The 17747-nt window shown below is 34.9% G+C and overlaps 1 protein-coding gene across 1 annotated transcript in view; it reads right to left on the reverse strand.

Annotated features, from left to right (window-relative positions):
- The window catches only part of LOC129235181 (uncharacterized), a 39064-nt gene extending 31089 nt beyond the window's left edge, over positions 1 to 7975 (reverse strand). Inside the window, exon 1 of the mRNA XM_054868875.1 lies at positions 7729 to 7975. Within this exon, the coding sequence (XP_054724850.1) occupies positions 7729 to 7851 (123 nt within the window). The 5' untranslated portion in view covers positions 7852 to 7975. The remainder of the gene's footprint in view (positions 1 to 7728) is intronic.
- Between the last annotated feature and the right edge of the window lie 9772 nt (positions 7976 to 17747).

Raw genomic sequence — 17747 nt, forward strand, 5'->3', positions numbered from 1 at the left:
ACTGAACAAAACAGCACCAATTGTAGACTTCTAAGTCAAATAGTACTCTAATAATAGCCCTCGTAAGATTTTAATCAATGCAAAATTTCGGATTCCTCCAAAATTTAAAAAATGTATAACTTTGAAAAGAATTGTTGAAAAAATTTGAAACTTCAGTTTTTTCATCCTGGAGTTAAGTATAATAAACAGACAAAAAATCATAACAATCCAAAACATTGACCTTCAAAATTTATTTTTTATTGGTTGATTTGATATGGAATGACCCTAAAGATTTATCAATTCAAATCAATTTAATATGTTATATTGATCTTTAAAATTTATATTTTTCACTCTACACAAAAAAGAAAAAGGTAGTTTTATGTTTGATAGTATTTATAGCTAAAATTATAATAAATGTTGTTTGAGTTATGCAGTCTAACTTATCTCACCAGGGGGACCAACGTACCTCACCAGGGGGACCAACGTACCCCACCGTGTGCCATGTTGGTCCACTTTACAAGTTTCCGTTTAAAAATTAATGTAAAAAATTTTTTCAATTCAACATTTCCAAAAAAACCTGTGTTGCTGAGGAGTGTTTAGTGAAACTTACTGTAGAAAATCAAACTGCTCGGCTCGGGCTTTTGTAAGCACCTTTACTCTACATGAAAGTTCTGAAAAATCATTTTAAAATTTCTTATTGACTCCAAGGGTTTTAATTGGTTCAAATCTATTAAACTATTATAACCTAATTACTGATGTTTTTGAATGTTTTAAAATTTAAAAAGAATTAATGCATTAAATGTTGATCCCTTACATATGTGTATTCCTTGTACCCCCCTCCCCCCATATGTTATAAAATATATATGAATTGGTTATAAGGTCATTCCCACTTATAAGGTCACTTTCGTGAAGTCCCGAGGGGTGACCTTATATAGAGGTCTGACTGTAGATATATATTTGCTTATGTTCTTAATACGTCGCAAAACGAAATTAAAGAGAAAAATATTTATTTTATAAATGCATTAATTATAAGTATTACTAGTAAATACAAATTAATTTGCTCGATAGTCTATATGTTGTGTATAATATATTTTTAAAGAAATCTTGTGTACTTGTATCAGGTTGCATGGTTCACATGGTTTTCAGTGTCGCATTTAAGGGTTATTACTGTCTTTGGAAAAACCTGTTTTCTTCACAGTATTTACCATCTTGGAGAAAAAGAGTCCACTTAGTTATTTGTTTCTGCCATTTCTGCGCACACGTTTTTGTTTTTAAAAGTAAATTAAAGGCGAAAACTCTTCATTTTGAATGTAGTAAACATGAAGAGTGTTCATTTTCATTTAAATTAAAATCAACTTTCAATGATGATAATCATTAATTCGAAGTTAATACTTAATTTTCAAACAGCATTCGAACTTTAGCCCTCTCCCCCCTAAAAAGGAGTTTTGGACTCGGGAGGGGGGGGGGCAGTGAATATTCTAAATAAAAAGTGCAGCAGGTTTTTACTTAGTCATGATGAAATATGAATTTGAAATTGATTTAGCTGATTTTTGCATGCCAACGATATTTTTCAATTAAAAAATCATAGGAGATGGGGCACGTTGGACCGGTCTAAATTATTTTAATACAATTAAAATATTTTATTTTATGACCAACAAATAGCACCTATGGTCGAAAAAAACAATGATCCACCAGCCTCCATTAAGGCCTAATTTACCTTTAAAAAAAATTTTTTTTTTTGCTTCCTGGATTTCATACCTTCTAGCAATAATACGTTAAAATAAAGTTTTGCGCAGAAGTGTTAAATTTTGTGTGCGAAAATGTTTGGATTTTTGCTTATTATCTAGTTTTAAGTTATCCTAATCAGCTCCAGATTCCTATAGCACTGCTTGTTTAACCACATGTGGGAGAATGGGCGTGACCACATAGGGCATGATCTCATGTCAATGTTCAAAGGAGGGCATGCAAAGCCTGAAAGGTTGAGAACCCCTGCCAAAAACAATGCAAAATAAGCAATTTTGTTTGTGTAAAAAGAAAAACTGTGCTTGAAAACTTATGAAAGAAATCAAAGATATGAATATTTATAAACTGGTGCCAAAATAATTTTAATCATACATACATAATCATAAATACCATGTAGAAGCCATTTAAAAATAAATAAAAGGAACCACATCTCACTGAAGTGAGACAACATCGTCTTACCTATGCTTAGCTCACTGCAAATGATCATGTGACTCACTATGAACTAATTACAAAGCGAATAAAAAGATAACGCTAAGCCACAGCAAAGTGAAATAAAAAAGCAATGTATTGATTGATAAAAAGAAAATCATTTCTCTCTTTAGAAAAGATGATAAAAACCTTACGGTTGTCGCTTGGCGAAACAATAATAGAGGTTTTAATATAGTTCAATTTAACTGGGACATTTTGTCTTCAACTTTAATAGAAGTTTTAATGTCCCTTCATGACTTATTTATCAAATTATTGTTAATGAAATGACACTTTTAATAGTTTTTAAAGGCCTGTTTTATTTCTTTTGGGTAATTTTTCCATTTTAACACACAATGTTTGGAATGAATGTGGCATAACGATTCTTAAAACTTACCAGGATTACATTACCACAACTTAGCTATAAATTTCGATAAAATAGTAGATATTATGAAAAATAGGAAACTAATTTTTTTTTCTGAATTAACCCCAAACTCTAGTAGATAGCCTAAATTGATGACTACCTTTTTCGCTAATTAATTCTCCCTAAAATGGCACAACCTTACCCAGGGGCGGCATTCCATCATTTCATTTGGGGGGGGGGGGGGTTGAGTTGCTTAAATATGAATTACCTCAGTATGGAACAAAACACATATTGGCTAACAGCAAGTATAATCATGATATGGGAGGAGATTGCCTAGTTAAAGAGCCCCCAGAAAAGATATTTGTTGATGTGAGATTTTTTTCAAAAATAGTATTTATTTTAAAAGAGTATCTATGAAAGCATACTATGCATTGAGCTAAAATGTGTTTCTAGCTGAAGAAAGTGATGAACACTTATTAAATAGACACACTTAAAGTACGAGAGTAACAATGATAGTATAATACCAAGGCATTTTATTGTTAGAATCATGCAGCCACACCACTGCACGGACCTCTAACCATTGTTACGCACGAGCACCTACATGAGGAAATTACGTCCTTAGTTAAAAATTAACCATGATTCTTCATCAGTTTTTTCTGTTCTGAAAAGGCTTGATGAATTTCTAATAATTTAAAAAATGGAAAACACTTGCTCATGTGAGGAAATGTGTCGAGTTTCAGCAACCAATAAGGAGAACCAGCAAGATTGTTTATCTTGAACATTAATTGGCGATTTATGTAAATTGAATTTGCTCATTTTTTATCATTCCTCTCAAAAAATTTGGGGTTGCGACCGTCCCCTCTTGACCCCCCCCCCCCTATTTCCCGCCCCTAACCTTACCAACAAAACAGTTAAGTTGCTGGATCTAGTTCAGCCTTGTCAAAACAAAGCATTTCTTTGCTTGTCAAACATTGCCAAAAATATTATGAAAATATAAATTACTGAATTTAAGGTGTTTCAACAATAAAATCTTGCAGTCATGCATGCTATGGCTTGAGTTTTGTGTTGGTGACGTCACAGCGTTACTTGATCACAGACATTGGATTTTACATACCTAACTGCACGGTACGTTCACGCAGGGGTGCCCAACCCCCCTAAGGACAAGGGCACCCCTTAAATATTGCAAAGGCTCCCCCCCCCAAATAAGTAAAAAATACCCTCAGAAAAGTCGGACTAAAAAAGAGTAGGTCCCCCCCCCCATACTACTACTAAAATGCTAATCTGCATTCACCCTTGCACACCTGGCTAACCATCCTAGAATTTCTATGTCGGGCTCCCTGAATTTTATTTAACTTTCATCACAATATATGCTACAACTAGGCAGTGGCGGATCCAGCCGGTTGTTTTGGGAGGGGCCAACCGAAATTTTTGAACAAACTCCTCAGATCCGAATTTAGCTCCATGCCATCTCTAGGCAAATTTGAAATCTGCCGCCCCCTCCCCCCCTCTAAAAGAAGCAAAATATTCTTCACTCAAAAAAAAAAAAAAAACGTAAAAAAGTGTTCCCCAGATTCAAACTGTCAAACTTATGAAGAAATGATGGCGTTTCACAGAGGCGCCCCGATGAAATAATCACAGTGGTCTCTCAAAATTTTTTTTTTTCGGCAAATTGTGCTGACGATTCGGCAAATAACATGATTGAAAAACATTTGACTTTCATAAGATGTGTGAAAGTAATCATTATTAAATTACAAGAAGAAATTGTTTCTGTGGAAAATGAAAGAATGCTAATATTTTACTTTCAAGAATAACAATTTAATTCAAAAAATGTGTTTAAAGTAGCAAATTTGTCGCCCCTGAAAAGTTTGCCGACCTAGGCTGCTGTCTACTCTGCCTATTGGGAAATTGGGCCCTGATAATTCCCCAGACATTTTATTAAAATGAAGTTTTAAAAACTCAATTTTCGGGGTATCGAGACTTTAGGCGAGGAGGTGGATTTAAGAATCTCCCTCAAAAATGTTTCAAAATTTAAATTTCCGAGCAATTTTTGAAAATTAGGAAACGAAAAACGCATTTCGTCTATTTTTGATGATGTACGGAGTAAGGTCAAGTTTCGGGCGCTGGTGAATACTTTTTGAAAATAAAGCTTAGAAACCAAAATATTCTGTCATTATACATTGAGAAATTAGAAGTGGAGGGGCGCTCTTCTAGCTCTTCAGCTGTCCAGCTTAAAATTGCACCTTTAGGTTAAAGGAAGTGTGAAAGTGCTTAGAATCCTTCCTTCCTGGAAATATTTTGCCTTTGAGGTTCCAAAAATTTGGATTTTTAACTATATTTATACATATTTTAGAAAGGAATGGAAGATTCGTGAGCTCCTCCAAAAAACCTCCTTTTAAAGCTATCATCACGATATAAACTAGGAAGGGAGGGGGTCCTATCAAAACTCGTTTGTAATTGAAGTCCCCCCCCCCCCCAAAAAAAATCATTTAAGTTGCTTTTAAGCAAGTTAAGTGATAAGCTAGTTTCTGTTGACATTTTTTCCAAATAAAAGACTTAAAATGCATTTTTTTGCTACATATCAAAGCATTTGTGAAAGGGCATGGAAAAAGGGGTTCTCCTCCTAGTTTCGAAATTAAAGCCATAAAAACGAATATTTAGGCTCTCTTTGGTCTTGTGAACAATAGGTATACTCTGAGAACCGCAACATTTAGAGATTGCCCAAGTGTCTGTAGTTGGAATTAAGAAATGATGTAAAAGATGGAGAAAAATTTTGGAAATAAAAGTTTTGTTTTGAGGATAGGAATATAATTTATCTCCCAATTAAGGCCTATACTTCTTTTTCAGTAAATTACATATGTCAAATTTTGTTATCTTCTCTTTTTTTTTCTTTTTTTCCTTAAAAAAATTTCTACAATCACAAGGGCTTTGGGAGGGGCCATGGCCCCCCTCTAGATCCGCCCCTTCAACTAGGCTCATCGTTTTAAATTCTTCAGGGGAGGGGGTGTAAAAGTTGATACTCAAACTGTATGGTATTTTTATGGTAACTGTATGTAATTTTAAATGGGAAACAACAAAAACTATACCCCTATGCAAAACATTAATTTTTCAAAGTCAGAAAGGGGAATGGACCCCCTAAATGATAGGTCTGGCTACAACCTACAACTGTTGCTAGTTTATAATACAGTAGATCCTCGTTTTACGCGGGTTTATTTTACGCAGTTTAAGATTTGACACCTTAATTTTATTTTACGCGGATGAGTTTCGGTTTTACGCGGATGCAGTAATGCAAACAGATAAAATTTTCCCGTTTCAAAATCGAAACTCCTAAAGATTGCAGATTACGCGTAATCAACTGCATTTTGGCTTGCTAATAATCGAGCTTGGGCCACTGAAGACATTTTATGCGATTGGTTCTAGAGCTCTTTCCAGAAGTAAAGTAATTAAACCCACACAGTTACGAACTCACTGGAAGAAGAGCTTTTAAGAGTGACAAAGAGGAGGCCAAAACCAACGAGGATACAGATGTTGATGACGCACAACCAAAAACCTTTGCATTAAAAATTTTGAGCCATCCCTAGACAATAGAAATGATTTTTCTGATTTATTAGTGAAGGAAGATTCTATCATGGAAATTACGCAAGTGATCATGGATGAATTAGAAAAATTCTCAATGACTGCCAAGAGACTATCCTAGTTAGTTCCTCTTCATAAACGGAACACGAAATTAATTTGTTTTCTTTTTGCATGTTGTGCACAAAAATTGATATAAGTACACATTAAACTTATTATACAATTAGTCATCACTAATATAAAGTATTTTTTTATCTAAGGAACCTAACCCCTATTTTAACACTACTTCTAGGTCTCAATTTACGCGTTTTCAATTTACGTGGCATTTCTGTGGAACGTAACCCCCACGTAAAATGAGGGAGGGTCCAAGGGCGCCCATATAGGGGGCAGGGGGGGGGGCTTGAGTCCCCCCTTGGGAACTAGAACTTCCTTGCTTTTAGTACATTTGTTTCTTTGCAAAAATATAAAAATATTTCTTCTCCAGCCATTGAAATGAATAAATAATGAAAAATGTCAAATTTTAATGATTCTAATCTGTTCTGAAATCTGCCTCCATAGGGAAAATATCCTGCTAAACCATGGTTAAAATTTCTGAGCCCCCCCCCCCCCTTACAATTTTGCATATGGGAGCCCATGCGAGGGTCTACTGTACCTTTCTATAATAAACTCTTGTTCATTAAGAAATTTTGACATTTGGGATATTTTGACAATTTAAACCAGTATATTACAGATTAAACCTTTGTTAGGGCTGGTCATTTTGCAGGGTAAATGGTATTTTTGCCAGGATAATACTGAGCAAAACTAGAAAAATTGGTTGGATTAAAAAAAATATATATATACTAAAAAGCAGTACAATTTTCTGTATACAACACAATTGCGAACATCATCAGAATGTTAGTGAGAGGTTTCATTATCTTTATTTGATAAAGAAAACCATTTTTAAATAAATATCGAACCTTTTGTTCGATATTTATTCAAAATATTTTAGATCTCTTAGATTGGGAAGAATGCTTTTTTTCACTTGTTGTTGCTAAGCCATGTTGGAACAACATAATGGGGTTTATTTATCCGGTTACGGAGGGGGAGGGGGTTTAGGTCTGCCTCCCACCTAGAATACGCCCCCGATTTAAATTGCATATTTTGTTCAAGGATATTTAAAACAAAACAATTTAAAAAGAATAATTACGCAACATGTGAAAGCATAAAACGGTATTAAAAACATCTTAAAGGACACTCACGAGATAATACTTTAATGTTAGACAGCTGTCATTACACAGGAGGGGAGGGGGGACATTGAGTGAAGCGTTTCGGCTTGTCCCATGGAGAAAAGGAGCGATTAATGCAAACTTCTCCGAGAATACTGACAAATGTATCTGCTTATTATTATTGTTCTAAAAAAACATTGTTAATTTGATGACAAATCAATTAACATAATGCGAAAACATTGTTTCTTCATTATCTACTACCATGTTAGGCTTACAATAAAACCTATCCATAATTTATTGTTACACGTGTACAACAAACTCAAACTAAATTAAACAGTACAGGTGAATTCAATGCCAGAGATCTTGGTTGATTAGCAATTAAATAGCTCTTCTTAGACTTACCGGTTTCGCACCAGAATCTTCGTATTTAGCCCATATAGAACCATCTTGTAATCCTGCTATGGCTGCAATCCTACATGACACTTCGGCACAGATTTGATTATCTACATATGCTTGCCAAGACATAATGGGAATAATTAATAAGTTCAGTTAAAAATACTATATCCAAGTGAAGTTTCTTCACATGCAGACACACACACAACACCTAAGTAAGCTCTGATTCTGAATGCCGGTAACAACGATGTTGAAAAATGGGAACATCTATTTTTTGTATTCCTCCGCTAGGGTTGCATGAACAAGCCGTAGAAGAAATATTCGAAACTCGCCAGTTGGCGAAATGTAATAATTAAATTCCTTCGCAACATCAAGATTGAGTAAAAAAAATTAATGCCACCCCCTTTCCCTCGATTTTGTTTCCTATTTCTTTTATAGCACCATGCGTTGAAGTTCTCAATTTCTTTGTTCATGTTGCAAGAGATGGATTTTCCCCTCGTTGTTATTCAAGTTTTTTTAAAAAAAATGTATTTCAATTAAACATAAATGGTGATCAGAATTTAAATGTAACTGAGTTCTAGAGTTTTAGTGCAGTACTACTCAGCAGCGGACATAGACTTCGGTGCGCCCCCCCCCCCCTCCACCAATATTTATCATAAGAATTTTTTTATTGTAACATATTGTTATTTTTTCAGACATTATATTTTTTGCTCCCTCATACCTCTTGCACCTCTTGCGTGCTGTCTACGCCTGGCCACTGGCAGTACTCTTAATGAATTATAAAAAAAAAAAAAAGAGAGAGAACACGCTTAATATAGAATTATATTACAGAAAAAGCAAGAAACAAAATTTTGCACCGTAGGCAAGTAAACGGCAGTATCTGAAGAAATGAGTTTTGAATTTAGTACTAACAATAGGAAAATGTTGAAATTCAACGTTTTTTTCGCGGTTTTTTTTCTTTTTTTTTTCTTTTTTTTTCTTAGCAATCACGATTGTTTATTGTTCTCATTTGAAAGTCCTTGATGTTGTGGTTCCTTTTTCAGCTTGGATCAGGGGCCTCTGCTGCACCACCGCCCACCGGCGTCTCTTTTGGTCCTGAGCACTGTCCCCCAGAATCCACTTCTGCTGGACGGTGGCCTCCATGTCCTACACGCATGCTCATACATATTCACACTCACACGCGCGCGTCTTTACACACATACACACTTACGTGTACACACTTAAGCCTACACACACACACACACACAACTTTACACACATAAACCAACCAGGAGGAGGGATATGCTTGGGGCGGGGGGAGCCGTTTCTGGAAACAATAACTCCAATGAGTAGGGTCTTGTCGCAACTCGTGATTGCGAAAAACATAATTTGAATTCAAAGTTTCAGAATTTAAATTAGTGTTCATTGGGGGAAGTGATGGGGGTCACAGGTCTTTATTCTTCTTTTTTTTTCAGTGGAAACCAAATAAACGAGCTTGTACGATAAGCTAAACGTACTAATGGATGAAAAAAAAACTAATTTGAATGCTGAAATTTTTAATACAAATTATGTTTTTCACAATCACGAGTTTCGGCAGGACCCTAATACTCATTGGAGTTATTGTTTCTAGAAACGGCTTCTTTCCCCTCAAGCCTGCCCTTCCTCCTGGGCGGTTACATGTGTATAGTTGTGCGTGTATTCATATGTGTGTGTAGGCGTGCGTGCATATGCACGTAGGCGCGAGTGTATGTGTGTAAAGGCGGGTGTGTGTGTGTCAGCGTGTATGTGTGTCAGTGTGTATGTGTGTGTATAAGTGTGTATGCAGCGCGCGTGTGTGTAGAACATGCACCAGGCCCGGACTGGCCAGGTCGGCTAGTCGGCGATCGCCGAGGGCCCCCAAATAAAGCGAAAAAAATTTTTTAGCAAAAAATGATTTTACAATTCTTTGATTTCCTTGTAACTATTTCAATCTGTTTCTTTATACGTTTTGCCAGGATCAGAGCCTGATAACTGAATAGACCAGCTAGACTGTGGTCTAGGGCCCTTGCTTTTTAGGGGGCCCCCAATGGCTAAAGTTGTTTTAGCTAATGACTAAAAGTAAGATTTGACTGCATAGTGGCTCCAAAAAATCTTTGCTTAGAACCTTCCGTTATCTTAATCAGGCCCTGTCCGGGATGCTTTTGATCACTCTTTCTAGTTTTATACAAATAGCACATTGGGCCTAATTAAAGCCAGGCAGGGCCCCGGGGCAAATATTAATTTTTGGTTAGGGCCCCCTAGGGTTTTAATTTCTGTGAATTTGTCCCGTAAACAGGGCCGGATTACCAAATAAGCAACTTAGGAATCGCCTACGGGCCCCAACAGAAATGTTCGGCCTCCCTGCAAAAAATCATCAGGGCCCCTAACCACCCACTAAATTGAATTGCCCCCCCCCCCCGCTCAAAAAAAATTTAACGAGTGGTTGTTTGTATTTGTATGCTTCAATATTTCTACCTAAATTTTGAATTCATTTGTTTAAATATTTTTACAAGTTTATTATTATTTTAAGGTTTTGAATGGTTATGTGGGACTTTAAATCCTAATTTTTTGGATGCCCATTTTATTTTTAAGTTATATAAGCAAGTAAACAAGAGTTTCTCAGGACTTAAAAGTATTCTAATAATAACTGTTCTCCTCCGTAAATCTTGGTTCTGAAAAAAATATTCACATTGTATGGAATTCATATTGATTTGGTAAATGATTTAGCTTTCGTTCTGTATTTCTTATAAGTTTGAGGCATGTTTTTTCGATTTGAGGGTTTTCTTTCAAATATTTTATTTTCTGTTCTCTGCTTGAAATTTTCTTTGAATTCGTTTTTGTCTCATTAATTTATTTTATTTCATTTATGTTGATGTTGATGCTATTTAAGGTTCTGTTCTGTGATGAACCGAAATTCACAGAATTTTTGTTTACCTGAACTGGTCAAAACATTTTTTTTTTTTTTTTTGTGAAAATACTTCGACCAGTTTTCACGGCATTTTCGGTTAATTTTTAAATGCTTTGAATCCGTTTTTTGAATTTCATTTTATTCCTCTATTAACTTGGATGTTTAGAGGTGTTGTGTGCCTTTTATATAAGTTGATATACAAAACATTAACATCAATCCTTTGATCAAGTTAAATTTTTGTTTTCACCCTTTTAGAACTCATGAGACTATCATAAAGAGATTCAGGGGTGCCCAACTCCCCTAAGAGCGAAGGCGCACCTCCCTAAATATCACGAAGATCCCCCCCCCCCCAGAAAAGTAAAAAATACCCCTCAAAACACCCCCTTAAAACTTTCAATGGCGCAGTCTGCACCGTAACCCCCCCCCCCCCAGGTGGGCGCCCCTGAAGAGAGATTTTAAAACTTTGTGGATTTTTCATTCTTTACGTACATATATTTTTTTTTGTCTATTTAAAAATGTGTTTAAACGTCACAGTTGCACAGTTTAGCTGCTCCAGGGTTAATATGTGTTGAGTTTCGTTTTTTCTTCAAACATTTCCTAAAAAATATTTTCAACGTTTAAAATTTCAGAAAAGGTATTCGGGGCCCGATTAAGATATCGAGGGGTCGTAGGCCAATATTTTTTTTGAGGGGGGGGGGGCCGTTTCCAACCTTTTTCCATTGGCTAAAACAATTTTAGTCGCAAACTAAAGTAGTTTCAGTCATTTGAGGGCCCCTAAATATCGTGGGTCCTAGGCCACGACCTAGTTGACCTATTTAGTAATAAAATCCTGGAGGTGTTTAGGTGTTCGTTTTATTTTTAAAGAGATTCTTTGGTTTCTCGGGCTGTGGGACCCATAGTGGTGTGCCCCCCCCCCCCCTCCTCGCGTTGCGGAGTCTGCGTGTACGCAGATCTCCAGAGCAATCCTAAAGTTGAAAAAAGTTATATTTTGCAAATTCCAACGAATAAAACTTTAACCAACAACTTTTCTTTCCTTCCCTCTTTCTCCAGGTGTACTAACCATCAGGGCTGCGGAGTCGGAAAGAAAAATGGCCGACTCCGACTCCTGGATTTTGAAACGCCCGACTCCGACTCCGGATTTTTTTATATTTTTTAATTGTATTTTTTCAACTCCCTCTCTCTCTTCAGGGGAAGGGGGAAAACCTCTAAACAGAGATTAAAATATTAATTCCTTTTTATGAAAATTTCGCATTTTGTTTTTTATTGTAAACCCAAGACGCATACAACGTTAGAAATTCAATTTAAAAATCAAATTTTCCAATAGTTACGAGTTAAAAAGTGAGATGACTCACAAATCCATTTTAAAAAATTTGAAAAGTAATTCCCCCCCCCCCCCCTCCTTTAATGTTTAATAAATAGATATTTATCAAATTGTGTGCTTTCAATTTTTGAAAGCTGTAACGTGAGAGAAAAAAAGTTTTTTTTCTAAATCCAAGTTCTTGAGAGGGGGTGGTTTGCCCCGGGTGACACCCATCTGGTAGATGACATCCAAAGTTAATTTTAGAGTTTATAAAAAATATAAATACTTTAATTCTGAAAATTTTCGCGAATATATTTTTAATTATATTTCATCAATAAAATTTCAACGAAATATGGCACATATATACGTCAGGAGCTAATTTTACACAAAATGCGACGGTATACAAATTTGTACGAATAGCTTTTACTATACCTATATTTCTTCTTCGCTAAATTTTTAATTTAAATTTTATTGGCCGCTTTAGAATGAACCTTAATATGAAAGTGTTGAGATTAACTGCAATTATTGAGTGTTGTAATCAGGAAATCAATTACACTTATTTTGTTCCATACTTTTTAGTGAGAACCAAGCTATTAGAAATAGTCTTAATAAAGAAAAAAACATTAGATTATTTCATCGAATCTTTTGGATTCGTGCTTTCTCGCCAGAACTTCTTTGAATTTGCCGATCACCCTTAAACGTTTCAACCTTAGCTACGGGCCTCGACTTACTAATTTGTTACGTTTCTTTTACTATTTTATAACTGAGATCGAACAAAACACTATATTTCTATTTTTACTTGAAAGTGATTACTTGAAAATGTTAGGCAACAAAACCGTTTGCTGACAGTTGCTATTAGTTAAGTTAAAAAGCTAGCAAACTAGGGGACGGCTACAGAAAGTTCGGTAAGCATTCAAGCTAGCTGATTGCCATAACGGCAGTTATTTTCTCATTAGTATCTTTTTATACATGTAATCGAACCAATTGGTAGTCAGTTTTTAAAAAATGCAAGGAGAGTCAGTGAAAAGGAAAGGAAAAAAGAAGTCCGGAGTCGGAGTCGGCATGTTTTGTAACGACTCCGACTCCATTACCCCAAAATCAGTCCGACTCCGACTCTTCGACTTCGACTCCACAACCCTGGTACTACCGACGCCTGGTGTCGTCCAAATTCTTCCACACTTCTGGTATACCCGAGGGACTAGGGGGAGCAAACAATAGCGCTTATCGCAGTCGAAGAGCTCCAGTCATACCTCCTGTGGAGTTTGAGGGGTGAAAGAAGTTTGAAAATACCAAGCTGTTTTTCCTGTTCTTCTCCCATTAACTCTTTTAAAAGTTTCTACTATTGAAAATGAAGTTGGCGAATTCTTGGCGTCTTAAAGGGTTGCCCATACTTAAGCAGGGATGTGTGAAAAGAAAAGAGAGAAAAAAAGCACGTGTGTCCAGTTTCTACGATTTCAAAATGACGGTTGTATCATTTATTCAATCTAACCTATTTAAGACGAAACTGTTTGAAATTTAAAACATATTTACTTGCTACCTATCCTATTTTTGTTTGAATAAAAAATTTTCGCTTAAAGAGAGGATTGTGTACCATTATCTGTTTTAAAAGTTTTTGTGTTCGAATTTCAAATGCTAGTGAAAAAGAAAAAAGCTTGCAAAAGTGCTTATAAACTAAATCACAGAATGCTCGAAAACCTGCATTATTTAAAAATTTTAAAATGGCTCATAAGTCATGAAATGTTTTTGACAAAACTTTAACTTTATGACATTTAGGGACTTTAGGGTGGGGGCACAGGGTTCCGAGCCTCCCCCTCCCGGGAATAATTTAACAATACCATTAACTATTTTTCAATATACTAGGAAGCTCTGCCCCCCCCGCTCGCTAACGCTGACCAAGCCCCGAAGGTTGCTTCGCAATCTTATTTGATTCGCAACGATTTAAAACGTCAATTATAAAAATTTAAAAAAAAAAAACAGGTTAAAAATGCATTATGAGCTCTCTTTGGAACAAAAAGCATCCCTTCCCCGGGTTTCAAAATAATTTGTACTAAATTGCAGAGCGATAAGGGTTAGGAGTAGTGATGTTGCGGACATTAGTATCCGCGGATATCCAAGGGAAAGTAAAGATCTGTATCCGTATCCGCTACTTTTTGACGGATCTTAACGGATTTTTTCTATTCTAAAAATTCTTAAATATTTGAATAAAAGACTCTTAAATTCCGTTAAAATTAGGTTTTATTCCCTTTTTAAGTTATAAGGTATCATTTCAGAAGCCAATTTGTACCACCCGTTGCAAAAACCGGAGATATTAAGAAGATGGTTTTTCAGAATTATGGTAGTAAAAACTTACCCGTACGTTAAAAATATTTGCCTCAAATTGAAAGAACTAATTTTTTCTACATTTGATATTTGTTTGAAACTTCCAAGTTATATACAGTAAAAGCTATAATCTTGTTAAAAAAATTTTAAATGCAATTCACAGCCTTTATACGCGTGATCGGTAGCTATTTCATAGTCGGTAAGGAGAAAAAGTTCAATGCCTTAAAATTTCTATCCGCTGTCAGTTCATATTTGTCAACAATGTGCGTTTTGACCCGCAAAATCCATCTTAATATCGGGTCGGCCCTCTAAGAAATGTTTTTTTTTTTTTTTAATTTTTAGTTTAACATTAGTTTCTGTTATTGATTTGGGGTTTCTGTTGTTCTTCATTTTGGTTTTTCTCGGCATTCTTCAAAAAAAGCGAAACTAAATTCTCTGTTAACTGTTTGTAAAGGTTTTCTCGTCTCTGTTATTCTGTCGGTCGGAGTAAGTTGGGTGGAATGGGTCAGTGCTGCATTTATGCTGAAATAAAATGCGAAAAATTATTTCTAGCCTGTCCAGTAGCAGCTTTACACTCTTGCTCCTGTATCCTACATTTACCGAGGAAGCTAGAAATAATTCTTCACATTCTATTTAGGCATCAATGCAGCGTTGACCCGTTCCTTTCAACTCTCCCTCAATTTTAACGGAGATTCCTTTAAAGAGTAAATCATAGTCTTGATTATATTTCCGCCGTAGATGACATTTTTTGAAGAAGCAGTGTTATTATTCTGACGGGAATACCTTCCGTAACAAATTAAGCACTTGGATAGTTGAATTGGGCAAAACAAATTGAGATCCGTATCCGTGGATCTTGACACTAATGATCCGGATCCGCGGGTCTCCATTTTTTAACGATCCGGCACTTCACTAGTTAGGAGGCTCCAAGTTAGGAGGCATTGCAAAACTGCAGTTGTATACGTTTGAAAAATCGCGTTCATAATCATGATCTCTAGTAATATATTTTGCTCCTTAGCTCGGGCTTGAATTGAGTTGAGCCTAAGATTTTCCATTAAAATCACAAACTTAAAATTTGGGATTAAGAAAGAAGAAACAAATGAATCAAACAAAAGACGTAACTGTGGCAACGACAAATAAAGCATCAATAATTTGAATGGAAATGAGATTTTTCGAACTTGATAAAAACTGCTTGTAACTTTTTCTTCTTTGGAGCTAGAAGCTAAGTTTTTCGATCATAGGTCGAGTTATATCTGGAGTAAAAAAAGCCACTAATTCCAATGGTGTCCAAAAAAAAAAAAAAAAAAACTGTGAGACAATTCTTTCACTTTTTACTGATAAATTTAATGAAGAATGTAGTGCCTAAATTTTAGCTTAGTCTAAACGAGCTAAAAATAATAACTAGCGCCGTAATTACGTTAGAGCATTGAAACAAATTGCGTAGAACGCGGAACATTCTACCCTTTCCAACGATATATAATATTTATTTATACAAAAAAAGTAATTACAGAAAAACTAATTAGAATTTTAAGAAACAAAACCGTAGGAGCAAACCACCGGAGCGGGACTCTAAGTAATTTCGTACAAAATTTCAAGGCTGTAGGTGTGTAGGTGCTATAGGGTCTCCTTGACGCTGTCCCGCCACAGACTTCCTTTCAAAATTTTCTTTGACCTTACTTTTTTTTTTAATATAAAGAGATTTCTTCATAACAGTATTCACAATTTTAAATTATTTCTTTTAAAACACACATACCTACGCAAGAAACAAATTTCAATAAAATTACGTTGGTTTGCTATGCGAATAATATTGCAATCGGCAGAGACTTACGAATTTCGAAGTCAAGGGTAGATAGTTTCACGATTTGTTTATTAATTCTTCATTAATTCTTTAGTAAACTAAAATAAAAAAGATAATTCTTTTTTTTTTAAATATATAACCACTTTTTTAAGCATATTGACGATGATTCTATGTATTACTGAGCATTTTATGTTAGTTAATAGTTAATCAGCTTAAATTGTTTTTAAAAATATTTTACCACTACATCCGAAATGAGTTAGTACGTAATTTTATGTACTAAAAAGTAGTTTAATTGGCTCTAAGAGATCTTTAAAAACATTTTAAAGGATCCGCGCGGGAATAAACCGGGATCCCGCGCCCTTTTTCGTTATTCATTACTAACAAGCTAATTTTCCGTTTGTAGCTTCATTTTGTCGAGACGCCAGTACAAAAATTTTGTAAGTGGTAGCTAACAGGGATAATAAGGACATAGTTTGTTGATTTGGCGGTTATCAAATATTTATAACTAACTGGGTTTTTTTTTATAATTCTCATAATAATTATCTAAATTAGCCGAAAAAAAAATTGTCCCACAAAATGCACGATTTGATCAAAGATGTCCCACTTTTGCAACATGTACTATTTACGAAGACATGAAATATAATTACTAACCAGCTGAATTTTTTTTGGTCAGTTAGTTAATATTTATATAATTTAAGACATACATTGTCCTACAAATTGCGTGGTATGCTTTCCTGGTCCGACACTCCAAAGTTGAAGTACAAACCCCTAATATAAAAATAATTACTATCAAGTTGAATCTTCGTGAGTAGTTTCGTTTCAATGAGACGCCCAACAGTTTCCTTTGCAAAAATGCTCGGCTGTGGCAGGTATATAATATGTTGATTTGATGATAATAAAAAATTTATTACTAACTGGGTTTTATTTTTTAAATTCTCAAAATAATTGTGTATATTAGCCGAAAAAATATTTCTCCTACAAAATTCAAGATTTTATCAACGAGGTTCCCCCCTTAACCGTGCTAAATTATTTAATGTTGACCACGTGTTTATCGCTCTGAAATAATATCAATTACTTTGTGAATTGCTACAAAATAATGGTGTGTTTTTTTATGCAATATATTGTGCGACAACCCTCGCTTTCGAGAGAAACGCGAAGAAATCAAGAAATTTTCTCAAGATATTTTGGTTTCTTGTCGAAATTTTCTACGTACTACCGGTATGTCGTACTACCGGAAAATTGGAATGACGACATAATCAGGTATCATTCCTTTTGCTATAAAGAATTTAGAGTGAAATCAAGATATTTATATTATGAAAGATAAATCGATTGACTATTTTTTCATTTTATTTTTAAAATATATGAAAAATAATGTATTAAGTGGAAATTTTCACGCGATTATGTAAAAAAAAAAAAAAAAAAAAACTGGAGTATTTTCATGATAAAATTATTGCTATTTTTTTTAAACAATCATTTTAGTAAGTACATTATGCTTTACATATTTTTCTAAAAAAAATTTGGAGTATAATGCATATAGTACAGTAAAATTAGGCCAAAAAATGGCCAAACCCAAACATCCAAAAAAAAAAGTTGAAACCTGTTGCAAATTACTTCTTACCTTTCCAGAAAAAAGGGGGTAAAAAGCCCCAGCACTTTGCGCGTCGGGTTTTGGGGGAAAGAGGGGGGACGAAAAATCATTTTTTTAAATA

The sequence above is a fragment of the Uloborus diversus genome, chromosome 2 (genome assembly GCF_026930045.1).
Source record: "Uloborus diversus isolate 005 chromosome 2, Udiv.v.3.1, whole genome shotgun sequence".
Classification (NCBI taxonomy): Eukaryota; Metazoa; Arthropoda; class Arachnida; order Araneae; family Uloboridae; genus Uloborus; species Uloborus diversus.